We start from the raw sequence: 23,275 nt of genomic DNA, 5'->3' as shown, positions 1-23,275 counted from the left end.
TGAGTGTAAAATAGATGTAACAATTACGACTAGTATGAGTGGAGAGTTATGATTTGGTAGCAAATTATACCTGTGGTACACAACTTCAAGGCAGCTGAGAATCAGGTCCAACAAATGGAGTAGAACATAGGGTGAGACTGTAAGATTAGAATGTAGTGATTTAACTCAGTATTTCTAAATATCTATGTTGAAATCAGATCCTTAACATTGTTTTCAACTGTTGTTAAGAACAATATGTTGTTGAGAATATGGAACACTGTCACTGACACAATTAATTTCCATTGGTGTCATTACTATTCTTCCACTGAGACTGTCTTTTAGAGTTGATATGATCTGAGGAACTGAATGAGATAATGCACTACTCAATCTATAGATCATTAATTTGTTAACATGCATAATGAACATAATGTAAAGATTTATTTCTGTATCCCTATAAGCAACTATAACTGTGGAGGGAAGAGAATGGTAAGATGCACATAAAAGCCCAGAATTGCCATTATGTTCATGGATAATTTTTCTTACAGTTCACCCAGTTAGTCTAATAAAGACTGATTAAGAATAGTAAAAACTAATTAAGACTATCAGGACATGGCCTACTCAGAGAAAGAGAGAAAGAGAGAGTGAGTCTAGATCTGTATTTATATATCTACTAGTTTATAATGCATTAAATAGTTTTTGTTATGGGTATACTAAGGGTTAAACTGATTATAAGAATTCTCCCATCCTTGAAACATAAATGTAAAAATTTTCTCTGCTTTCTCCTTACCATTATTAGTCTTTCCAGCAAGAGTAAAAGGCAATATTTTTCTTGCAATACAAATACATACCTGGGGTGAAATCCTAGGCCCATTGAAGTCAATGGCAAAACTCCCAACTTCAGTAGTAGTTGGGGTCAGGATTTTACACTTTACAATTTTTTTAAATAATAATTCAAACCTCCAGAAATGTGAGTGTGGTATAAAAGAAAAATATTAGTGAACGATTTAAAAATTCTAAAACTGAAAACACTTATTTAACGTATTGGTATAATTGAATAAAGTAATGAGCTAACTGGAGCATAGAGGGAAAAGTATGGGTTCAAGAACTAGCTGAAAAACTTCAAAATCTTGATAGTTTCTGTTAATACATATGTATAATTGAAACAGTGTGTAGAGTTTGATAGTAAATCCAAGTGTATAACTACAAGTTATGATAGTATTACAATAATTAAAATAGCAGAGCTCTTGACATTGTTAAATTTCTGATGTAGTTCTGTCTCATATGTTAATAACAATGCCTGGATAGCTGACTCTTGTTGGGTAATTAATGACAATTACAAGAATTTCCTGCTTGTATAATTAGGGGCCTTATTTTGCTAGCTTTTACTCATATAAATAATCCTTACATGAGTAGACCTCTTGACTTCAATAGGACTGTTCATTTGAGTAAGGATCAAGTGAGGGCTGAAGGATTGCCCTGTAACTGAGGCTCCATATCAGTAAGTCAGAATGTAACCAGTATCAAAAAGAGGTAAGAAAAACAAAGTAAAAATACTCAAGGCCCATCATCTTAACATTTTTAATATTCAGATAATGGTAGCTACTGTGTTGGACTGAAATGCATATTTTTCCATTTGTGGATGGATTTAGAAAGGTAAAATTCAACTTACAGGAAAGCTTTGGTTCATACATGCACCTGTACCATATGTTGCATTTAGCTTTTCAGAAAAATAATTATAGTCTTAAAAGTTAAAGCTTTTTTTAACTAGGGACACATTTCTTAATACCATATGGTTTTAGTTTTAAAAGTTTTCTTTCCAGCCTAAGATTACAAAAGCCTTGAAGGCTGATAAGAATTTTCCAGCAATGCACTGACTCGTATCAGTAGTGGAGTGGAAGTTATGCTGCAACTGAAATCCAGCAGCTTGCCATAGGGTGTGTGCTAACCAGCAGAAACGGCTATTCATATTTTTCTTTGAATTGCATTCTTTTGGTGAGCACAGGGTAGGAAAAATATTTTGCAATTTCATAAAAGATTCAAATTCTTTTGGCCCCATTACAGTCCTAGGCACCTTTGTGTAATTCCATATATACATACAGCATATCCCAAATTAACAGTTCATAGAATCATAGAACCATAGAATATCAGGGTTGGAAGGGACCTCAGGAGGTCATCTAGTCCAACCCCCTGCTCAAAGCAGGACCAATCCACATTTTTTGCCCCAGATCCCTAAATGTCCCCTCAAAGTTTGAGCTCACAATCCTGGGTTTAGCAGGCCAATGCTCAAACCACTGAGTTAGTTCACTTTCAGGGAATTTATTAAAATCTATATTTATAGACAAAAGTCTTTCGTTTCTAAAGACGTTCAAAGTAATCTATATACATGCTTAAATAGAGTATAAGTGCATATGTATTTCTTTGTAATAAACTACATTGATATATAGTATAGTGTGTGTGTGTATGTGTATATATATATATAATTAAAGTTATATACATGTAAACTACTTTTTAAGTCATGCTTAAAATTGCAGTATGAGCTAAAACATAAGGAGGAAAGAAACTGAATGTCAGTCCTAAATTTCTGTCTTGAGTAGTCTTGATCTATGTAATTTAATCTAATCTAAAGGTGTCCGTGGTGTCTAGGATACATGTAGTATCTAAGGCCATGTCTACGCTAGCAAGCATACAGCTGCACAGCTGTACGAATGCAGCTGCACCGCTGTAAGTTCACTTGTGTAGCCGCGCTGTGCTGATGACATAATTAAACCATCTCCAACGAGCGGCGGTAGCTATGTCAGTGGGAGAGCGTCTCCCACCGACTTGGCTCTGTGCACACAAGTTCTTATGCCAGCAAAATTAATATAGCTCAGGGGGTGTTTTTTCACATCCCAGAGCAACATAAATTTTGCCAGCATAAGGGGTAGTGTAGACCTGGTGTTAGATCTGAGGCTACATGTATCATGTTACATACTTTGGACTGCCATTTATGACCTCAGCAGGTCAAGTATGGAGTGCCTTTATTTTGTTTTTGTTAGTGTCACTGTCTTACCTAATATTACATTCAAGTAAAGTTAAGGTTAAAAGCTATACTTTTGGGTCTAAATTCTATCATTGACAACCTTTAGAAAACCCTAAAACACCATGGGAAGTGAAAGGTAACATTTTAATGCCCCAAAATCAGGGCATTAAAAGCTACACTGCAAACTCTCCACAACAAGAACTACAGAGGATTGTTCTTAGGTTTGGTCCAGGGCTTAGTGGATGTGAACTGCACACAATCCTCCTGATAGTGCAACGGCCATTACTTGTACACCCCCACAGATTATCTGTGCTTCTGACAGGTGTTACCTGTGCAGGGAGCCACCACTGGCCAGAGTACAGGCAGACATTAACACTGTTCTCCAGCATAAATGTGTGCCTGTTCGGAGGCTGTTTCAGTGATGAGCCCTATTTCTTTTCCCTGATTTTTAGTATTTCGTAAACACTCTAAGATGGAGTTTTCTCAAACTGACAGACAGTAATACACTTGAAGAATATTTTAGGCGTTAAAATTGCCCAACATACTAGACTGATAAATTCACAATTTAAACACAATTGGTATCTAGACACTTTTGGAAATATATCATGGTGTTTATTTTAGAGCATTCTTACTTTACAATATGTGATTCCAGATGGGATTGACAATTATATGCTACTTTTATACAGGTATCCCTGAGCACCACAGAGGCAGCTCTTGCACTAAATAGATATATTTGCTCATCTGTGCTTCCGTTACTAACAAGATGTGCTCCCCTCTTTTCCGGAACGGAGCATTATGCCTCTCTGATTGATTCAACACTTCACACAATATATAGACTATCCAAGGGACGGTCCCTTACAAAAGCACAAAGAGATACTATTGAAGAATGCTTGCTTGCTATATGCCAGTGAGTATGATACACGTCTGTAAATTGCTTTCTTTTGTACTAGGTATTGAACTGAGCATATACATTGTAATACAGTAATTTTCTTCTCTTTGTATCATATAGAATGGGAATGTAGTTTATTGTGAAATGCAGTAAATTATCTGAAAGTAAGATAAAAATATTTTTAAGAAAGAAAAGATTAAGCAGTTAGTTTTATACTTTTGAATCATGCTGCACACATGATTTGGCTTTGCTACAAGCCACAGGGTTGTACAGAATAACTTAACTTTTTTATTATTATTTTGTTTTAAACCAAACCATTATTTAGCAGAAATACCTTCATAATTCTAATCAGACGTGATTTTTTTAAAAAAAATATTGGCTATGTAGCCTTGGTTATTCCCATTTATTCCTAGAGCTTCCTGGGCTCAAATATGAAATCTAAGTTTGATTCAGAAGTAATTTCTGCATTGTTCCTCCAGGTCCCCAAACCTTGGTCTTTGGACACAGCTAGGGCTTCCTGCTCATTTGATTGTGGATGAAGCTTCTCAAACTAGCTTGAATTGTGTATATTCAGGCTTTGTCTAGTACAATATAAAAATTGCCTTGATTCAATTAAAGTACATTTGTCAATATTAAATCCACTCACTTTTTCTCTTGTATTTTTAAGGTGGTTGTACTACATGACAACAAACATATATCTCCCAATCTCAGAATCTGACCTTACTAGCAAAAATTAAAGTCAATGGTTCTAATATTCGGAAAATATAGTGCCAGTGGAGATCTCAAGAATGTTATATTTTCAGAACCACTGCCGCTTACGGTCTCAAATGCAGTGGAAATGTCACATTTCCATATCAAGAGATGAGAGGCAGAAAACTCGGATCCCACATGAGGAACTTTGCTAACCCTATACAACACAGAGCCTAGTCCTCACTCACCACTAGAACTAGTGGGAAAATTTGTGATATTTCAAAATATCACTAAAAATGATGAGGGGACAGGAAATTATACCACCTTTTCCATTAACAATTTTCCTATTTTTTTAACCAGCTTTGATCTCCATATTGGAACATGGAAGTGGGAGTTACATGCATAGTTTGGCAATAGCACTTGATTCATGCTGTACATGGATCCACAAAGCTAAAACTCTGAGGAGGGGTGAGAATCAGCAGGCCACATTTCTTTTCCCCAGGACCATTAGTAGAAGCTTATCTGTGCACTATGTACTTAAATGTAGGGGCTATGAAGTTTGCTGCTCATCCCTGTGATTTTTAAGGTACATTTTCCTGAGCTAATAGCCTGTTTCCTCAGGCTGTGAACTGATTTCTAAGATTTGGTCCATTGAAATTAAAAATGAAAAAGATATGTTAGATCATTTAGGCAATCTCCCTTCCAGTTTACGTTTGTTTCCGATAATTATAACACATTCCCAGGAGCAGTTTCAATCCATATGGCTTCCACCACTTTCACTGGAAAACTATTTCATATCCCTGTAGTCTCATACCTCACTCTTCTATTCATTTAGTTTAGCTTTTCCACTGTAACCAGTTGCACCCCCCTTGAAGTACTCTGAAAAAACCAGCTCTGTCTTTTGTGCTAGATTATGGCCAGACCCTACATAGTGCATAAGAGAGGGAGGGAGGAAGTAGTATATCTTTCCACATTATATTCTCCCATGCATGGACCAAGCACAGTGAGATCCCCTGTTTTACTGACCACCTTCATTGAGTAACTTGAATTCCAGTTGGTACAGTAATTTCTTTGAAATATATGTATGTTATTAAATGATTAATTTCTTTTTAAATTACAGCCATTTACGTCCCTCTATGCTACAGCAGCTATTACGACGGCTAGTTTTTGATGTGCCCTTACTTAATGAATACTGTAAAATGCCACTCAAGGTAAATATTGGTCTAATTATTACATGTGTAGTCAACAGAAAATGTACTCCAGAATAACCTGTCATCACCATGGGTTTTGGGTTTTTTGGGAAGGGTGGTAACAACATTAAAAGAATCCTAACCTCTGTGAAATTATTTGTATTATGATAAAATTGTATTAAATATAACAGACAAGTACATTGTCAAATGTTTCCCTTGTGAGAACAGTACAGTATATGTTGGTTGTGTGACTTTGCTCGATAAACAGTCACATTTTCCATTGCTTATGTAAGTGTGATATTTGAAAGTAGTAGTTTAAATCTAGGCATTACTTCCCCTCCATAATTTTTTATGAGTCTGCATAGAATACATGCAACAACAATGTGTTTGTTGGTTAAAGTGTGTGCATGTGATATAGAGAATAAGACTCACAATATAGTGCTGTAGAAAAAATTATTTGACTTGAAGGAGCATTTTTGAGCTACCTACAATTGCAAGCCTTAATAATCTCCTTTCTCTCCCTACCACTAGAGAGTGAAACAATCACAAAACCAGTAAGTAGAACTAGTAAGTAGAAATCAGAAAATGCCAATTGAATGAAATTGACATGCACCAAGGGAACATGTCAGTTTTGTCAAATCTTCTGTTGGGAACCGGGGAGCCTACAAGCAAGGCTGCAGGGTTTCCAAGCGGCTCAGGGAGCTTCATCAGTTTGTTTAGAAAAATCAGAATGAACCATTGTTTTGATTTTTTTTTGTAAATGAAATTTCAGAATTCCCACTTTGTAGAAAAGTTTGAAATTTTTAAGGTTTTGTTCAGACATGTAGTATTTTTAATTTTTTTTTTAATTTCAGAATTTCCCATGCAATGGAACTTCTGGGTTCTGAGCAGCCCTACTAATAAGTGCTTTAGATCAGGTTCTGATATAGCTGTTCCCGTAGAGGGCAGTACTAATCATGCATGCTAGCCTAACAGACAGTGTATTACATACTTTCAGTGCAATTGCTATTCCATGGACTGTTGCAAAGCTGATCAGAAGTGCCTAGTCATGGAAAATTATACATCGTGGCCAGTTTTGCAAAGTTTTCTGATGTCTTCTTTGAATTAAATTGAGACTACTAAATGTGTTTTGCTTGCAGTTGTTGAACTTATCTAAATAACCAGAAGTAAGATCCCTTTGTATTTAGATGAAAAAGAAGACCCCTTTGCCAAAATCCACCCTCATACAGTTCCTTTATTTTCCCTCTGAAATTTTATTTAATTAACCCCCTTTATATTTTATTATTTGGGCAATTTGCACACACTGTAACAAATCTAGGAACTATTTGTCACCTTGTTGCTCACCATAGCTATTCAGAACTTTACAGCAACTGCCAGAATAGACCTCAGATACTCCTGCTTCAAAAGAACAGGCCCCAGCTGCTCTAGCAAAAAGGTGAATTGCCATTAGATTCGAGCAGTAAAGTGTCTGTACCGCACACTTAAGTAGTTCTCATTCTTTCTAGTAGATGGCAGTGGTTCAATTCCTCACTAACCAATTTGTTCTAGTATTCATAAGAAATATTGACAGATTTTACATAATTGTATTTTCTTTTGATCTATATAGCTTCTAACAAATCATTATGAGCAATTATGGAAATATTACTGCCTACCTTCTGGATTGGGGAGTTACGGAATTGCAGCAGAAGAAGAGTTACATTTAACTGAGAAACTTTTCTGGGGAATTTTTGATTCCCTCTCTCATAAGGTAATGATGGTCAATCACATCAAAGATTGTAATAGCCATGATAGCATAATTATAATGGTGGTGCGAACTACAAAAAGTGTTTGTTTTAACTCTGCTTTCACTTAATACAGTAGATATTGACAATGACTGCTTTTAACCAGATTAATATGCGATTGAATGCTTGATCACCCACCCTCTAAAATGAATGCTTAATCACCAAGGGCTCTATTCAGACAAATATAGGCCTAGGGACATTTTAGCTTAGTATAGCAATAACCCTGCATTTAAGTAAATTTCTCTCCATCACAAACTCTTCCTCCTCCTATTATTATTTATTTATTTTTTTATCATAAACATTTACAAATATTTTATTGAGATTTTACAATAAAGCTACCTCTGGAAGATGCATACATGGTGTTGTCATTTATATAGTATAGAAAGGCGTGTTATTGTGAAGGGGGGACAGAGTCCATTGCATATAGGAGGGCTCACAAGTTTACATATCAGGATGCCGAAGTCATAATGTGTATATGATTTAACAGGAGGCAATAGAATCTGCATAAAGCACTGACATAAACAACTAAACCCATGGTAAAACTGTATTGTTATTCCTATGTTTCCAGACAAAAAAAATGTGTTTCTGTAGTTTTGCTGGACCCTGCATGACTCAGCTCCCAAAAAGCCCCATTCTAGAAGGCAAACATTTTTCTGCATTGCATTTTCAAAGCATGGGCTCAAGGCTTTGGCACTCAACCTCTTCCATCTATGATTAGGGTAGAATGAGAAATGGTATCTCCCTGATATGAAGAGGACCACTCACAATGAGGGCATAATATTGGACTCATAGTAATCCAGGTTTTGCGATTGACCACAAAGTTTGACAAATTGGAAACCAAAGTAATCAGGCTACCTGTACTCTGCAGATGAGTTCCTGCAGTACAGTCTTGTTCTGTGGTAGTGTTGAGATATCCTGATATGTCTCAGTGTTCCAGTGGAGACATCTAAAAGTTGGTAACCCAGCGGATTCTAGGATTAAAGTGTCTTTCAATTATTCACTCAGCTCTCCATTATGCTTTGTAAACGAGTGTGCTCAGATAACAATAGACTCAGTATATTAGGCTCTAAGGCCTTATTTACACTATTGGTTTTAGTGATATTTCCCACCATTGCACTACCGCCAGTGCAGCTCCACCAATGGTAGCAATGGCAGGAGAGCCTAATGTAGACCAACTGCCAACATCTTCTTCATTATGTCATCTTAACCTTGTTCCAAATAAGTCTAGATGACATGGTGATACAAACATTGGTGCCCATTCTATGGTAGAGCCCCCCCCCACACACACCAATACTGTCATTAGCAGCAGTGCAAATATGAGAGGTTTCAGAGTAACAGCCGTGTTAGTCTGTATTCGCAAAAGGAAAAGGAGTACTTGTGGCACCTTAGAGACTAACCAATTTATTTGAGCATAAGCTTGCCTTTTATTTAGACAATTTGTTTGCTGACCAGGTGTGTCCTTTATCTGCAGCTCCTTTGTGCTGCTAGTTCTTTCCTTCCTTTATCATTTAGGTAATTTGCATTTGCACAGACGCTTTCTGCTTTTGGATTTAAAGCCATCAGCAGCTCAGAGACTATCTTAAAAGGGACACAATCAGAGTTTTGATCACTTTTTAAACTTCTGCTTCCAAAACACACAGCAATCTAAAAAAGAAAACCCAACCTATTGTGGCTCCCTTTGGAGCCCTAACAGCATTTTAATTAAGTAGCATGGTATGTACGTAGCTCACGAAAGCTTATGCTCAAATAAATTGGTTAGTCTCTAAGGTGCCACAGGTACTCCTTTTCTTAGTGCAAATATGGGAAATTTCTCTAAAATTGCCAGTGTACAGTGTCCTCCTTCATTCTTCTCAGTAAATAGACGTTTGTAGATTTTAAATGTTGATGATCTCCAACTACTTTGATGATGTAATTTACTGTGACCTAGCTCCCATTTATTTTCCAATATATGACATAGAATTAGTCAAGTCTTTCAGGCAGAGCAAGCATGGGAAAATCTCTTTTTAGCACCTCAACTCCTGGGTTTCCCAAGGTGCCATCTACAATACAACCATGTCATATTGACAGTCAGAATTCTCCATGAATCTCAGAAAAGCTTTTCCTTAACTTTTTTTTAGCATCCAAATGTCAACAGGAGTAATCATTCAAGTTTATAGCATTATATAGCACTGCTGTTTTTCATTACCGACACAATGAAAGGCCTTCCACTGCAGAACGTTTACCTATAAGTTCCTAAATTTTCCTAAATGTAAGTTTTACCTAAATTCCATCCTCATTTGGTGCCTATGCCCTAATGGCAGGAAGGTGACCAACTTATAAGTGGGGGCCATGCCCAGGCTGTCCTAACAAAAGATTACTATTAACAATACCTAGCTCTTACATAGTGCTTTTCATCAGTAGATCTCAGAGCACTTTACAAAGGAGTTCAGTGTCATTATCCCCCTTGTATAGGTGATGAAGCTGGGGCACAGAAATGTGAAGTGATTTGCTCATGGTCACCTAGCAGGCCAGAGCTGGGAATAGAACCAAGATTTCCTGGGTCCTAATCCAGTGGTCTAGGTACTAGGCCACACTGCCTTAGAATAGGTAGCTAAAAGACACTACATGTGTATCATATCAGTTTGCTGAGGGTAGGTTTCTTATATGGGAATTGTGAAGTGCTAGTTCTCTCTCTAATTTGTGCTAATTCAGCTCCAGCTGGTACAAGTTTGGAAATGTATGAAGTGCCCACTATGGCAGAAGTCTATTTCTTTTGACCTATGTGATTTAAGCAGAACAGTGTTTAGGAAGAGTGAAGAAGAGACGACAAAATACTACACATTTCCTATAGATTTTGGAAGTTCTATACGTGTTAAAGCTATTTTTTGTGGATAGTCAAGTTTTACCTGAACAGGCTGACACATTCTGAAAATATTTGACGTTTGTTTGTAGGTCTTTCAGGTCCATCGACAATTTAAGGCTTGTGCATGTAAAAGGATTGTGTAACAGTCAACATTTAGTTTGAAGAGAGCCTTAAACAATGCATCAGTTTCTGTGTAGGAGCATACAACTTTATGCTGGCATGAGTTTCTGCTGTGTGCTTGACTTTAAAATATTCTTCATTATTTGACTGCATCTTCTAGTTCTGCTCCATATGGCTGTCTTGCTTTCACTAACATTTTGCATGTTTTTCTATTGAACTTTCCAACCAGTTCCTATCTCTCCTGCAGAAGTATGATCCAGAGCTCTTCCGAATGGCCTTGCCTTGTCTAAGTGCGATAGCTGGGGCTTTGCCTCCAGATTATTTAGACACCAGAATTAGAGTAACTTTGAAAAAGCAGACTTCAGTGGATCCAGAGGGAAACTTTGATCCCAAACCTATCAATACAATCAAGTGAGTCATGGTAACCATACAGGTTTTTCAAATGTCTCTTGTGCCGCTTATTGCCAGTACCTTTCTTTTCCTTTTGTTGAAGAGAATTGACTGGCACATGATTTCTTAAATGATACCAGTGCCCTCCATAACTAATTTGGGGAACCTTGCTCCCTCCTGTCAGGCATCAAATATGCCTCCTCTGCAACTTATATTTAGAATGTATATAGCACTTTACATGCCCAAAAGTGCTCTGTAAACACTAAATAAGTCTCCCAATAAACTTGTGAAGTAGGGGCTAGATTCACAAAGGGATGTAGCTGCCCAATTGCCTCTTTAGGTACCAAAGTCCAACATTTAAATGCCACTGACATTCTCAAAACCATTGCTCAGCTGCTGAGTAGTCCCATAGGTGCCTACATTCCCTAGGCACCTAGGTTTCTGCCAGTGGGCATGTGCAAAACTGCCTAAACCTACTTGCACTAACCTGCTTGGACCCCTAGCTCACACCTCAGCTTCAGCAGGATTCTTAAAACTAGGTGTTCCTCCCCCATCTCAGTTGTGGGGGCGGATCTGGTAGGTGTGCTCTGAGCATGCCTAACCTTCACAAAAGATAGGTGGGGATGAAAATTTTGAGGTTTGCTGGTATCCCAAGAGAGTCCCCTAACCACTACCTATAGCCTGCTCTGGGCTGCGTCTCTGTGTCTCCTGTTGAAGCTGTTCCACTTTGTATAAATAATTAAATATTCATTAGGTTAAAGTGTGTGTGAGAGAGAGATTGACTATAGCCCAGTGGTTAGGGCACTCACCTGGAATATGGGAGAGCCAGGTTTGAATTCCCACTCTGCTTGATTTGGAATAGGGACTTGAGTGAAGGTTACCCATATTCCAGGGGAGTCCCCAACCCCCCAGGCTATTGGCTATTCTGGAGCAGGTCTCTCTTAATTGCTTATCTCAGAGTGTTCCACTTTATTAAAGAGTTAAATATTTCTTGGAGCAGAGACTTAAACCTGACTCTCTCACATCCCAGCTAAGGGTGCTAACCAGCATGCTGTAGAGTCAGTCTCTCACTTTTTTCATTCTCTCTTGCTCTCAGACCTAAGGACAGGTTAATTAACAAAGAGGAATAGCTTCAACAAGTGAGACTGTGAGAGCCCTACCCTAGGATGGGCAGGGATGGTGTCCCTAGCCTCTATTAGCCAGAAGCTGGAAATAGGCAACAGGGAATGGATCACTTGATGATTACCTGTTCTGTTCATTCCTCTGAAGTACATGGCATTAGCCATTGTCGGAAGACTGGATACTGGGCTAGATGGACCTTTGGTCTGACCCAGTATGGCCATTCATATGGTCTTAGGATACCCAATAACTGGTGGTTAGGGCTCCATCCTAGGAGGGTGGAGATCTGGGTTCAAGTCCTTGCTCCAAATCAGACCGGGGGGGGGCGGGAGGAGGCAGGTGTTGAAAAACAGGTTGTCCAAATCCCAGGTGAGTGTCTTAACCACTGGATTGTTGGCTATAATTGCAAGTGAAGAGGGGGTGTCTGTCTTTTGGTTATTTTTCAAAAGAAAGGACTGCCCTTCCTCAGATTAATGAGAGTTAAATGCCTAAACACCTTTATGGCCCTTCCCCTTTCCTCTGCATTTTACCCCTGGCTAGCTCAGGCAGCTTCCTGCTTAGCTTGCTGGCTTCTGTAAGTCTCCTTCTTAGATTCCTAACTCTCCCCATACAGTGATGGAGAGCCTGGGCACCTAACTCAGGGCTATGAATTCCACTGGGCAGCAGGGCACCTGGGAGTGAGGTGTTACAACGCCAAAGTCCTCTTTATGAATCTAGTCATTGAGTACGAAAGCCAAATCCAAATACTCTAGTTATATACTTAGATAATACTCTTTTGTTTCTCTCATGATTTAGAGGGGTGAACTATGCTTGAGATGGCTCAAGGCTGCTAAAATCTCACAGGCCAACGTTGCTATTAGTCTATGTCAGATTATGACAAAATCTTCACTCTGTGTGTGAATTTGTCCTGTGTAATTATAAGTCTCAGCTGTCAAAGTAAATAAGTTGACTTATATAGATAATGATTTAATAGAGAAGTATGGTGTTCCTAGTAATACTGTTGCATTCTCAAAAATACGTTTCTAGTCATTTTTATGCAGCAACTGAACATTATTATTGGGTCATTAAAAATTAACATTTTTTTCCTCCTCGGGGAACACATCAAAATATTCATCCGAGTAGTACATGTACTAAAGAACCACAAAGAATAAAAGAAAAATCTTTCGGACATGGCTTAGCAGGTGTATTTCCTATTACTACAGTTCTTAAATGCTCCAGTGTTCATGCATTTGAAGAAACTCAGTAATGTCACTATAACACTGGTTTTGGTTTGAGTTATTCCTTGTAAATGGAAATGTAATTAAAAAGCATGATTACTTGTTTACCTCTTGAGATGAAACATTTTGACTGTTGGTGTCTCTTATGCCATTTATTTATATGTCTGGTTGGAGTAAGATATGGTTAAATGACCGTGCTCTCTTTGTTTGTAGCCTTACTCTTCCTGAAAAATTGGAGTATATTGTTAGCAAGTATGCTGAACATTCTCATGACAAATGGGCCTGTGACAAGGTAGGGATTATTATAAAACTGACAATTGTCAGAAAAGGACAATTAAAGAGCATTGAGGTTTGAATACTGGAAATTTATCCAATTTGTCAAAGTGATAGGCTTGCCCCATTCATTAAGTGTGCATTATACCAGAGCAGTACTTTCCTGGAGTGTCTACAGAGGTTGGTGGAAGTTACTTTTTACATTAATCTGAGAATTGCATTTTTAAAACAGTGTCCGGGAGGAAAAATTGTGTGTGGGGGGGGTGTGAAGCATTGTTCTTTAAACAGAAATGCCAGTCTCACACAGTTGAAATTAGCTTTGATGTTGAGATTTATTTTATGTTGGCTGGAAACTCTAAAGTCAAATAGGTTCTATTGCAATAGCTTTGAAGTCGAAGAGTGGACCTGAGAAGCCCAATCTCCTTTATAGTTTTAAAAAGCTTAGTTAGGCCCTCTCTAGATATATGTAAAAAAGGTCTCTTAGGTGTTCATTCCCTCACAGTTCTCCATGTGTGCCCTATCTTTGTGCTGGTAGTCTATTTCAGTGCTTGGGAAGAGTGGAATTTACAGGGAGCTGCAATTGTGGCATGAAATGTACGCAAATACATTTCAGAGTTTTCCTGAAGCTGTCATCCGGGATTTCAGATTCCACTGTCTTTTTAATGTTCATTTGGGCAAAAATAAAGCTTAATCAGGTTCCTGGATTTTCCATGAAATTATGTTAAATTTGTTAATATTATAGGAGATAAGTAACAAGTTCAGCCCTTTGTTTCCTAGTATGAATTTCAAACCTCTTATTCTGGCATGGAAAGAAATTGGAAAAACTGAGAGTCTTTTAAACAAGTCTGGCCACATGCACATGTGTGCGCACACACACACTTCATTAAATACAATAAATAGTGGTTAAGACTGCATAAGGAAAAAGTCCTTAAAAGCAAGAAAATATGTTTTCCTTCTTGTAACTTTCTTTAACAGCCATAATCTGAATAACCACTCTCACTGACAGACTCTGTACCTCTCTTAGAAACTCACTTGCATCTACAACAGGTAAAGAAACACAATCATCTAATTTGAACTAAAATGCAAAAACTTTTCCTCCACACTCTCTGCCCTGTCCTCTCCCTTTGTTGCCCCGCAGCATGGGGAGATCAGAAGGTCATGCCTTCCTTTCACTAATTCTCTCTTCTCCCAGTACTCCCAAGCATGGGGGAAATCAGAAGGTCATGCCTTCCCTTCACTAATTCTCTCTTCTCCCAGTCCTCCCAAGCTCACGGAACTTGCTTTTCCAGCCTAAAAGTGGTGCTGGTCTGATATACCACCTTTGGTTCATCAGACTGGGACTTCTGTATCAGCCAACCGCAGGTGTTGCACCCATTGGTGCCTCAGGAGTGGAGTGGCAGCTTGTTTACTGAGACATCTCTCCCATCTCCTGATATGTTGGGTGAGGGCAAGGTGGGGTGCGGAAAGACTTCCCACTGAATCTGTCTAAGGAGCTGATCTAACATGTCTGTTTCTCAGACAGCTTTCTCTTGCACCATTTGTTGTATGGAATGGAGTTGCCAGCCTTGTGTGGCATCATTCAGTTTAGCAAAGGGATAGCATCTGTGTTCAGAGGCTTGCAACTGAATGCTACTGGATAAAAAAAAAGGTGGGGGGGGGGTTGTAGTTTGGATGACAGGGATTTTTAGGTGTAAAAGTGTTATAAAAAGTGAGATAGCTCTGCTCATTTAGAAAGTAGGTGAGTAGTAGAAAGAACTGGTGTGAGTCCATGTCTGCTATAGTTTAGAGTGGTTTTTAAATAGGAAACTACGAACTGTTTAAAGACCGTGAGAAATCTTGTAAGTCTGAAATTTAGGTCTACTACCTTAGTCCAGTATCAGGGGGTATCCATGTAGTCTGTATCCACAAAAACAACAAGGAGTCAGGTGGCACCTTAAAGGCTAAGAGATTTAGTCCTGATTCACATGCCTGCCACTCTTGAGAGGACTGATGCTTACAAAAGCCTGCACTCATGTTGAGTGTTTGAGTGAATGATGCTTGCATGCAGAGGGGATGGAATAAGTGGCCTGGCGCCTACACTTATGTAGTCCAGCATTCTATATTTGTTGGTTGATAGCCTAGCTGAGATTTTAATGTTTTTATGTTGTTTAACACTTTATTTTAGGACTGATTTTTTTTCTGTGTACAGGAGAGTTGAAAAATAATGCCCTATAATTTAAGGGAAGTAGGATGGGGTTATATTTTGGGCCTGCCAATCTTCACAGTATCTCTGTTAACGCTTTCTTCAGTTTCTGTTTATCTAACTCTGCCCACCTCTGACTTCCTTTGAACCATTAGAATTGCAACTAGTTCTCCGCCAGTTATTCCCAATAGTGCTGGTAGTAAATAGCCTCAGGATAATGAACACATATGAAATGAAATCACCCAATTAAAGACTGGTTAACTTTTGATTCTGAAATAAAAAGACACTAGGTTGATCTTAGAAGAATGCAGAATAAGTAGCAGGAATGAAACTACTGTTGTTTCGTTTGAACATTCCACTAAAGGAATACAGCTCTATCTTTTTTAATAAATGAGAATAAGAGTCACACAAACTTTGATAATAGCTTTTTTTCTGGGCCCCTTTGTAAAGAGGAAAAGAGGGCATCAAAATCTATTTTATATTTAGTCAGTAAAAAATCTGAAGAAATTATCTCAAAATTTCTTTCATTGTTATCTGCTTATATATAAAAAAAGCAGTGAGAAGCGGAAGCAGAATTTAAACAGCTATACATTATAAAAGTCTTAGAGATAAATAGAGAACAATAACCAAGAATAAAAACCACTTTATGGTCAGAATAACCAGCCATTACACAAGGAAAATATCTGAAGTCTGTGTTTTAGGGGGTAGGCCTTCAAAATATAGAAGGGACAGTGTTTTGGGAATCCCTGGGTAGAGACATTTTCCAGGTGTGATGCACAGCTGCTGTTTAGGTAGATACACAGTACTGTATGTCACATATTAAAATGACTAGTTCATTTACATTATTCATATAAGAAAAAAAGTTTAAAGTTTATTTTATGTTTTCAGAGTAATAGTGGATGGAAATATGGTGTTTCACTGGATGAAAATATGAAGACACATCCGTTAATAAGGCCTTTCAAAACATTAACTGAAAAGGTAATGAAGGAAAGCTTATAGTTCTTTTTAGCATAAATCAGCATGTTTCTAGCACAATTTTCATTAATCCTTTTTAACAAGCACGTGAAATAGAGAGAAGAGGTGGGGAGAGCCAAATCATATTGTATTTCTGTTAATGACAAGAATTGTAGGTTAGATCAACCATTTGCTTTGTAATCTATGCAAGAAGTCTGGATTTGATTCCCAGTCTCTCTCTCTCTCACCCTGTAGAGCAACTGATGCTGGGAGTATTGTGGATGTAATGCTCTCAGCCCTTTGTGGAGGAGAGAACCCTTTTTATCCCTCCTGTGGCTGAGATAAAGGTATGAGTGAAGATCTTTGAATAGAGATCTCTCCTCAGCCAAGGCAGATCACTTCTCTGCTGAAGGTGTGGAGGGTAGAAGGGAAACTCCCTCTGCGGTAAAACATTTCTAACATTGTTTGTAGGTGAATTGTTTCTTGACCAGGAATGAGAATCTTCTAGTGGCTAGGGCAGCAGATGAAGTCAGGACTTTTGGTTTCTATTGCATGCTCTTCTAGTGACTGCCTGTGTGACTTTGGACAAGTCACTTACAGTTACCCCCTCTTTACCTCATTTGTCCCATTCGAGAAATGGGGACAGCTACATTCACATGGATGCTGAAGACTTAATTAGCTGAGATTTGTAAAGTATTTTGAGATCCTTGGACACAATGCACCATAGAACTCCAAGGCATTATTATTATTATTTGCATTATAATTAAAGTATTTTAATATTTGTTATTTTGAGATCATTTATCTTTCTCATTTGAGGAGAGGATATTTAATCACTTCTTACACAATGTGTTTACTTTATAAACATGCCATATCCTGTAGTTATTAATTTATGGTAACTACTTCTAAGAGTTGGATAATGAAACATTCAAATTTTCTTTATGTCATAACGTTTTAAGACAAAAGACCTTTACTTCTCATAAAACCAGCAAGATACATTCCATGCCAATAAAATTTAGTGGTGTTCGTATTTGCATCAAGGGGAGAATAGACCATTATGTTTTATGTTGATACAATCTGTGAATCAAAAGTTGGTGGAAGAAGGGACTCTTGTGCTGACAAACTCAAATGTGCACCATGTAGAGATTTCATTGCAATAATAGCATCCTGGATTGGTGAATATTTTGTGGTAGAAGTACAGTACTCTACATTTTCCTGTTTGGTCAGAAAGACCAGTAAATAGTTTGCAAGCAGCTGCAAATGTTGCTTCAACGTTCACTTGTATGCTGTACTTAGTTTCTAATGCATTGTACTGTGTCCTAGTAATAAGTGTCCCAAGAGAAAGAAGTAAGCAATATGACTATTTCTAAAACTACTTGAAATAAAGAGCCAAATCCTGTCCTCAGTTATACCTGTACAACATATATTGATTTTAATTGGGCTTTCCCAGGTGTAATTGAGGGCAGAATATTTCTCCATAGGCTTTTGCTAGTTGCTTGTGAAACACTATATAATTATCCACTCATTTGTTTTTCTTTAAAGGAAAAGGAAATTTATCGTTGGCCTGCCAGAGAATCGCTTAAAACCATGTTAGCCATGGGATGGAGTCTAGAAAGGACCAAGGAAGGAGAAGCAATGGTACAGCAGCGTGAAAATGAAAAGCTCCGCAGCATATCACAGTCTAGCCAAGTAAGGCAAAACTGCTTAAAACCACAGAAATTGATCAATTCACTTGTTTACAGAGAATTGACCCTAAAATTGTACCATTTAAAAAGAAACTGCCACACTTAGCTTATTAGCATTACTGTCATTTTTGGTATTGTAGCAGCTCCTAGAGGCCTCAGGTGAGATCAGAGACCCGATGCTGTAAAAACACATAGTATCTCATGAAACAGTGTCTTGATAAATTTTATATCATGTCTTGGTGGGGTGTTCTTGGAAATGAAGTTATTTTTAAAAGATTGGGGAAGCTGGGGTAAAACTGTTATTACAAGGTAATGGAGCTTTCATATATGGAGGATTGTAGTAGGTGATAAGGAAGTGGGATTAGAAGTGACTAGTATGGTTCTGTTTGCTGAAACCTAATTAGTTATACATTAAAACAACTACTGTAGATATTATTTGCAGTCACATACCATAGTGATAGATGTCTTATAATTGCAAATAACAATTATAACTAAAATGTGTTGATAGGGCTGACCAAAATAAAAAAGATAAGCGTGACAGGCATAAGGAGGGTTCTTATGGCTCTGAAGCATTCTATCCCAGCTTCCCTAATAAATTGTGGTGGCATCAACCTAATCACTGGGACAACAGAGTTGTAGGTGAAGGTAGGATCCAGAAAAGTTCCTTGCATGGCTCAGAAAACTTGAAAGACAGCACCTGAATCCCTTTGGAAGCTGATTCCCTATAACAAAGGCAGGTGGGCTGCACTGCTAAATGAAAGATAAGCCTATAAAAAGAAGGCAGTCTCTGAAGAAAGAATGCCCTCAGAAACAAGCTCCCTCCATTTCCTCTTGAATCTAGTTGGAGAGACTTGGGAATCAAGCCTTTTTTATATTCAGCCTAGAGACACTAGGTGGGGTATTTGAAAGCTTTTGTTTAATATTAATGAAACCTAATGATTGAGATCTCTCTGAGAGGTTTTTTTTTCCTCTTGTTTAAGCAAAAGGGCCTCTAGTACTTTGTGGTAGGGAACTGGAAATGGGCCATGACCCTGTTAAATATATTGAAGTCTAATCCCTTTATTTTGTAGATCTTTGTGCTATCTTGTTTTAGCAGTTGCATCCCACTTTTTCCATCTGTGGAGGGTGAGAGTCCCAGTTGGCCAGTCTGTATTCCACCCTGATCCCGTGGCCTGCCAGGGATATCAGTTGGCAGCTCCTTCACGGAGCACCCCCTGCCCCCAACTCTTGCTCCTTTTTCAGTGTGAGGGACACCCTGACACATATTTACATCAATTGCGCCAGGTTTCAGCCCCTTTTCTGGCTCCTCCAGAACCTTCTCCGCAGGTTCTGGCTGCACTTCTCCCCTCAGCTCCTGATATTTGCACATCTCATCCATGGCTCCATGAAGTCATGAGGCCTCCTCGTCAGCCTCCTCCTGGCACTGGTCAAGGTGGCCGTCCACCATACCAGGAGGAGGATGCTGGATGGGGAGGTGCTCTGTGACTGTGGATCCTATTTGCACTCCTCCCTTCACTCACATATCCGGGCAGAGTTCCTCTGAGCCACACCCACTGGCTCTCTGGATGCTTTAAAGGAGAAGTGGGTGCTGTTCGGGGTTCTCTGCTCAGTGTCCCCCTCTGGCTCCCTGCTTTTGCCCCGTGACTTTCACTCCCTTCCCTGTTTTATATCAGTTGTCCCCCAAAATTACTTGGTATCTGTGGGGAGGGACCTTTAGCTGTGGGTAGACTTGTGCCCTCCCATTCCCAGATTCCCAATCGGTACATCTCAGTTTTTCCTTAAATATGGTTTTTATTGTATTTTCTTATATACTTCTTTATAGAACTGATAGATGCCTGTCTTTATACAGTAGAATTGTCTGCCATCAAATTTGGTGTACATTTCTCAAATAAAGAACCTAAGAAATTAATCTCCAAAAGCTTATTTCACTTGCTGGTGTGAATCTCTAGCTCAATGGTGACCTGGATTAGTGAGAAGCCTTGAATATATTTTCTTCGCCTCTGCCCGGGTACATACTCATACTGTGTGGTGTGTGTCACAGAGTGGCAGTGTCACACGTACAATTGAACATGCTCAGAAGCTTACAGAGGCAAATTCATAAGGATCCTGCATCTGTATCATTGAAGCCAGTGGAAATTTTTTCATTGACTGGTCAGTGGGACAAGATGAGGCCCAAGGAGATAGGCAGGTTATCTGTTTGTTGCAGCTAATCACCCTCTGATAGCCTTATCATGTAATGTGCATATATATTTTAAACGTCCTGTTAGAACTATTACAAGAAGAACAAGTTCTCTCTGAAAAAGTCTGTTTACATTTTACATAAATCCATATTATCACCTTTAATTGCATTTTTGAAAATACACAATATACATTACCAGCACTAGATAACATCATATAAATAGAAAACTGTTTCAAACAGCCATATAAATAAGGGTATAAATAAGCATGTAAAGAAAAATGGACACAATTCAGCAGATCATTTAAGCATATGAGTAGTACCATTGATTTCAGAGTGACTGTTCACATGCTTAACCATAATCATGTTCTTAATCGGTTTGCTGTATTGGGGCCTGATGAACAAAATGAGCATGTAAAGAATAAATATAAATATATTATAGCCTCTGTTGTTGGTTAAACATCCATGGTATGTTCATCTCTGTACAAGACACAAAGGCAAACATGATTCTTACTCAAAGGGCTTCAGAAATCTAAATAGTTTAATTCTATTTTTGTTGACAATAGAAATGAAGTAAATAGTTTAAAAACATCAATAACTCTTCCATTATATTTTCAGGGAAATGGATACAGCCCAACACCACTTGATCTTTCTAATGTTGTACTCTCTAGGGAGCTCCAGGTGTGTATTAATATTTTCAGTGTATTCTGCGGAAAAAAATATGAAGTGACCTATCAACATGTAGGGTCACATCTTCAAAGGAATGTGTAATTGGTGTGCCTACAAAAACCTGCATGTGTGTGATTGCAAATGTGTATCTGTGTGTACACTTACCCATTTTATGCACATGTGTGGGGTTTTATGGGTACATGTACTTGTCTGTGAGTACACTTGTTGCACCCTCCTATACAAATAGGTAGATACTGCATTTGTTCTCAATTTTGCAGGGTCAGTTAACATGAGTTCAAAATGAGACGTCTACTGTTTGTTCTATTGATGGTGTTTCATGTGCTAGCTGGTATCGTCTGGCCTTCTAGAAAATAGTGCAATGTAAAGCCCATAAGGGGACTGCAGGCAAAGCATTTTCAGTAACTGCCCCACATCTTAGGAACCTGTCTCTTGCCTTGGTTCTAAAGTGAGTAAATTAATATTCCAGGCATGTTCCAAAGCCCATGTATTTTCCCAGGCATTTAATAAGAGAGTGAGATATGATGGAGGTATGCCTTACAGAGGTTGCATTATTACTCCAAACAAGTTTACTCGGGGAAAGACAGCCTATATGGCATTGCTTTTCCGTGTTTTTTTTTTAAGTACATGCACCCAGATCATTGAAGGGGTCATTTTTACAAAACTAAACAAATAATGCAGTTCTGAATCAGAATGAAAATAAACAACTATTTAAAACAAATAAATGTTTTATCTCCGATAGAGCCCGTGCCTTCTCTCACACTCCCCAACCTGGATCAGACCATGGTGGGGTGTTGGCCTTCTCCTCTCCCAGTCCTGCTGCTTCTGACCCTCTTTCCCTCCCTTTTCCCACTCTTTCTTCTCTTTCAAATGGTATTGCTTCTCACTCTTCTCCTTTCCCCCTCCATGTCGCTGACATCTACCATCCACCCAGTTCTTCCCCATCCATCCTCCTCATTCTGATTTTGACTCCTGGGTCTCTCTCTTCCTCTTCTCACAATCCCCGACACTCATCCTTGGTGACTTCATCTTCCATTTTGATGACCCATCCAACCCCTTAGCTGCACGTTCCCTCACCTCTTTGAACTGCAGCTCTGGTTCAACTCTCCCACTCACCAAAAGACACTTAACTTGATCTTCACCAAGCACTAATCTCTCTCTGATCTCTCTGTTGATGAGTTCCTCCTCTCTGACCATCACCTGATCTCTTTCAGCATCACCCTTCAGTCCCCTCCCTGCTCCATGACTCCAGTCCATCAGTATTGATGACTTCTCATCTGCTCAGCTCTCTCCTCCCTGTTTTATTTTCCCTTCCTTCCATTGATATGGTGGTTGATTCTCTCCATGCTTTGCTCTCCTTCACCTTGACTTTTTGGTCCCACTCTCCTATTGCCAGGTCTGCCCTACTAATACCCATTCCTGACTTACGCCCAACATCTGCTTCCTGTGCTCCTGTTCTCATGTTGTGGAGCTGTAACCCATTCCTGCTTGGTGTCCCCTTCTAGTGGCGCCTGGTACAGCTAGAGACTGATGAACAGTCTTAGCTCAGAGGCATGTGGCTTTCAGCTCATGCAGTAGAGGCTGATGAATTTAGCTTCAGAGGTCCCAAGTTTGATCCTGGCTGCTGCCAACCAGGGTCTGTCAGCATAACAGAGCATATCTGGCAGAAATCCCATGGCCTGCTGACGTCTTCCATTACAAATCTGTTCTTTCTTGTTTGGTTCTGTCATCTTCCTAGCTAAACAACTCTGCTCTTCCAACTTAATGGAATCCCATGTCCTCAATCCCAGCCCCCGCTTTCCCAGAATTCCACCTATGTGGGTGCTCTGGAGTCACAAGTTAACTCTCCCAGGACACATGATAGATGTAACACACAACACATGCAGAATTCTCTTTACTTAACAGCACAAGAGATGCATAGAACATTTAGAAAACAACAAACACTGTGAATACCATTCCTTTCATCCTGGCTCACCCTTCCCTTGGAAGTCCACGGGGGACCATCTGAGTTCAGGTAAGCAGGGTTACCTCCAGCCTCTTCAGGCTCCTGTAGCAACCTCCCTCCACTTGAGCTGGTGAAAATTG

The 23,275-nt window shown here is 38.9% G+C and overlaps 1 protein-coding gene across 1 annotated transcript in view; it reads left to right on the top strand.

Moving 5' to 3' along the window:
* RYR3 (ryanodine receptor 3) overlaps positions 1–23,275 on the top strand; it is a 481,354-nt gene that overhangs the window by 268,339 nt on the left and 189,740 nt on the right. Inside the window, exons 48-55 of the mRNA XM_043549389.1 lie at positions 3,685–3,905; positions 5,698–5,788; positions 7,374–7,514; positions 10,758–10,921; positions 13,450–13,528; positions 16,580–16,669; positions 18,185–18,331; positions 21,122–21,184. Of these exons, the coding sequence (XP_043405324.1) occupies positions 3,685–3,905; positions 5,698–5,788; positions 7,374–7,514; positions 10,758–10,921; positions 13,450–13,528; positions 16,580–16,669; positions 18,185–18,331; positions 21,122–21,184 (996 nt within the window). The remainder of the gene's footprint in view (positions 1–3,684; positions 3,906–5,697; positions 5,789–7,373; positions 7,515–10,757; positions 10,922–13,449; positions 13,529–16,579; positions 16,670–18,184; positions 18,332–21,121; positions 21,185–23,275) is intronic.

This window comes from Chelonia mydas, chromosome 6, assembly GCF_015237465.2.
Source record: "Chelonia mydas isolate rCheMyd1 chromosome 6, rCheMyd1.pri.v2, whole genome shotgun sequence".
NCBI classification, from domain to species: Eukaryota; Metazoa; Chordata; order Testudines; family Cheloniidae; genus Chelonia; species Chelonia mydas.
Note: the sequence above shows the minus strand (reverse complement) of the source record. Positions and strands in the feature narration are given on the sequence as shown.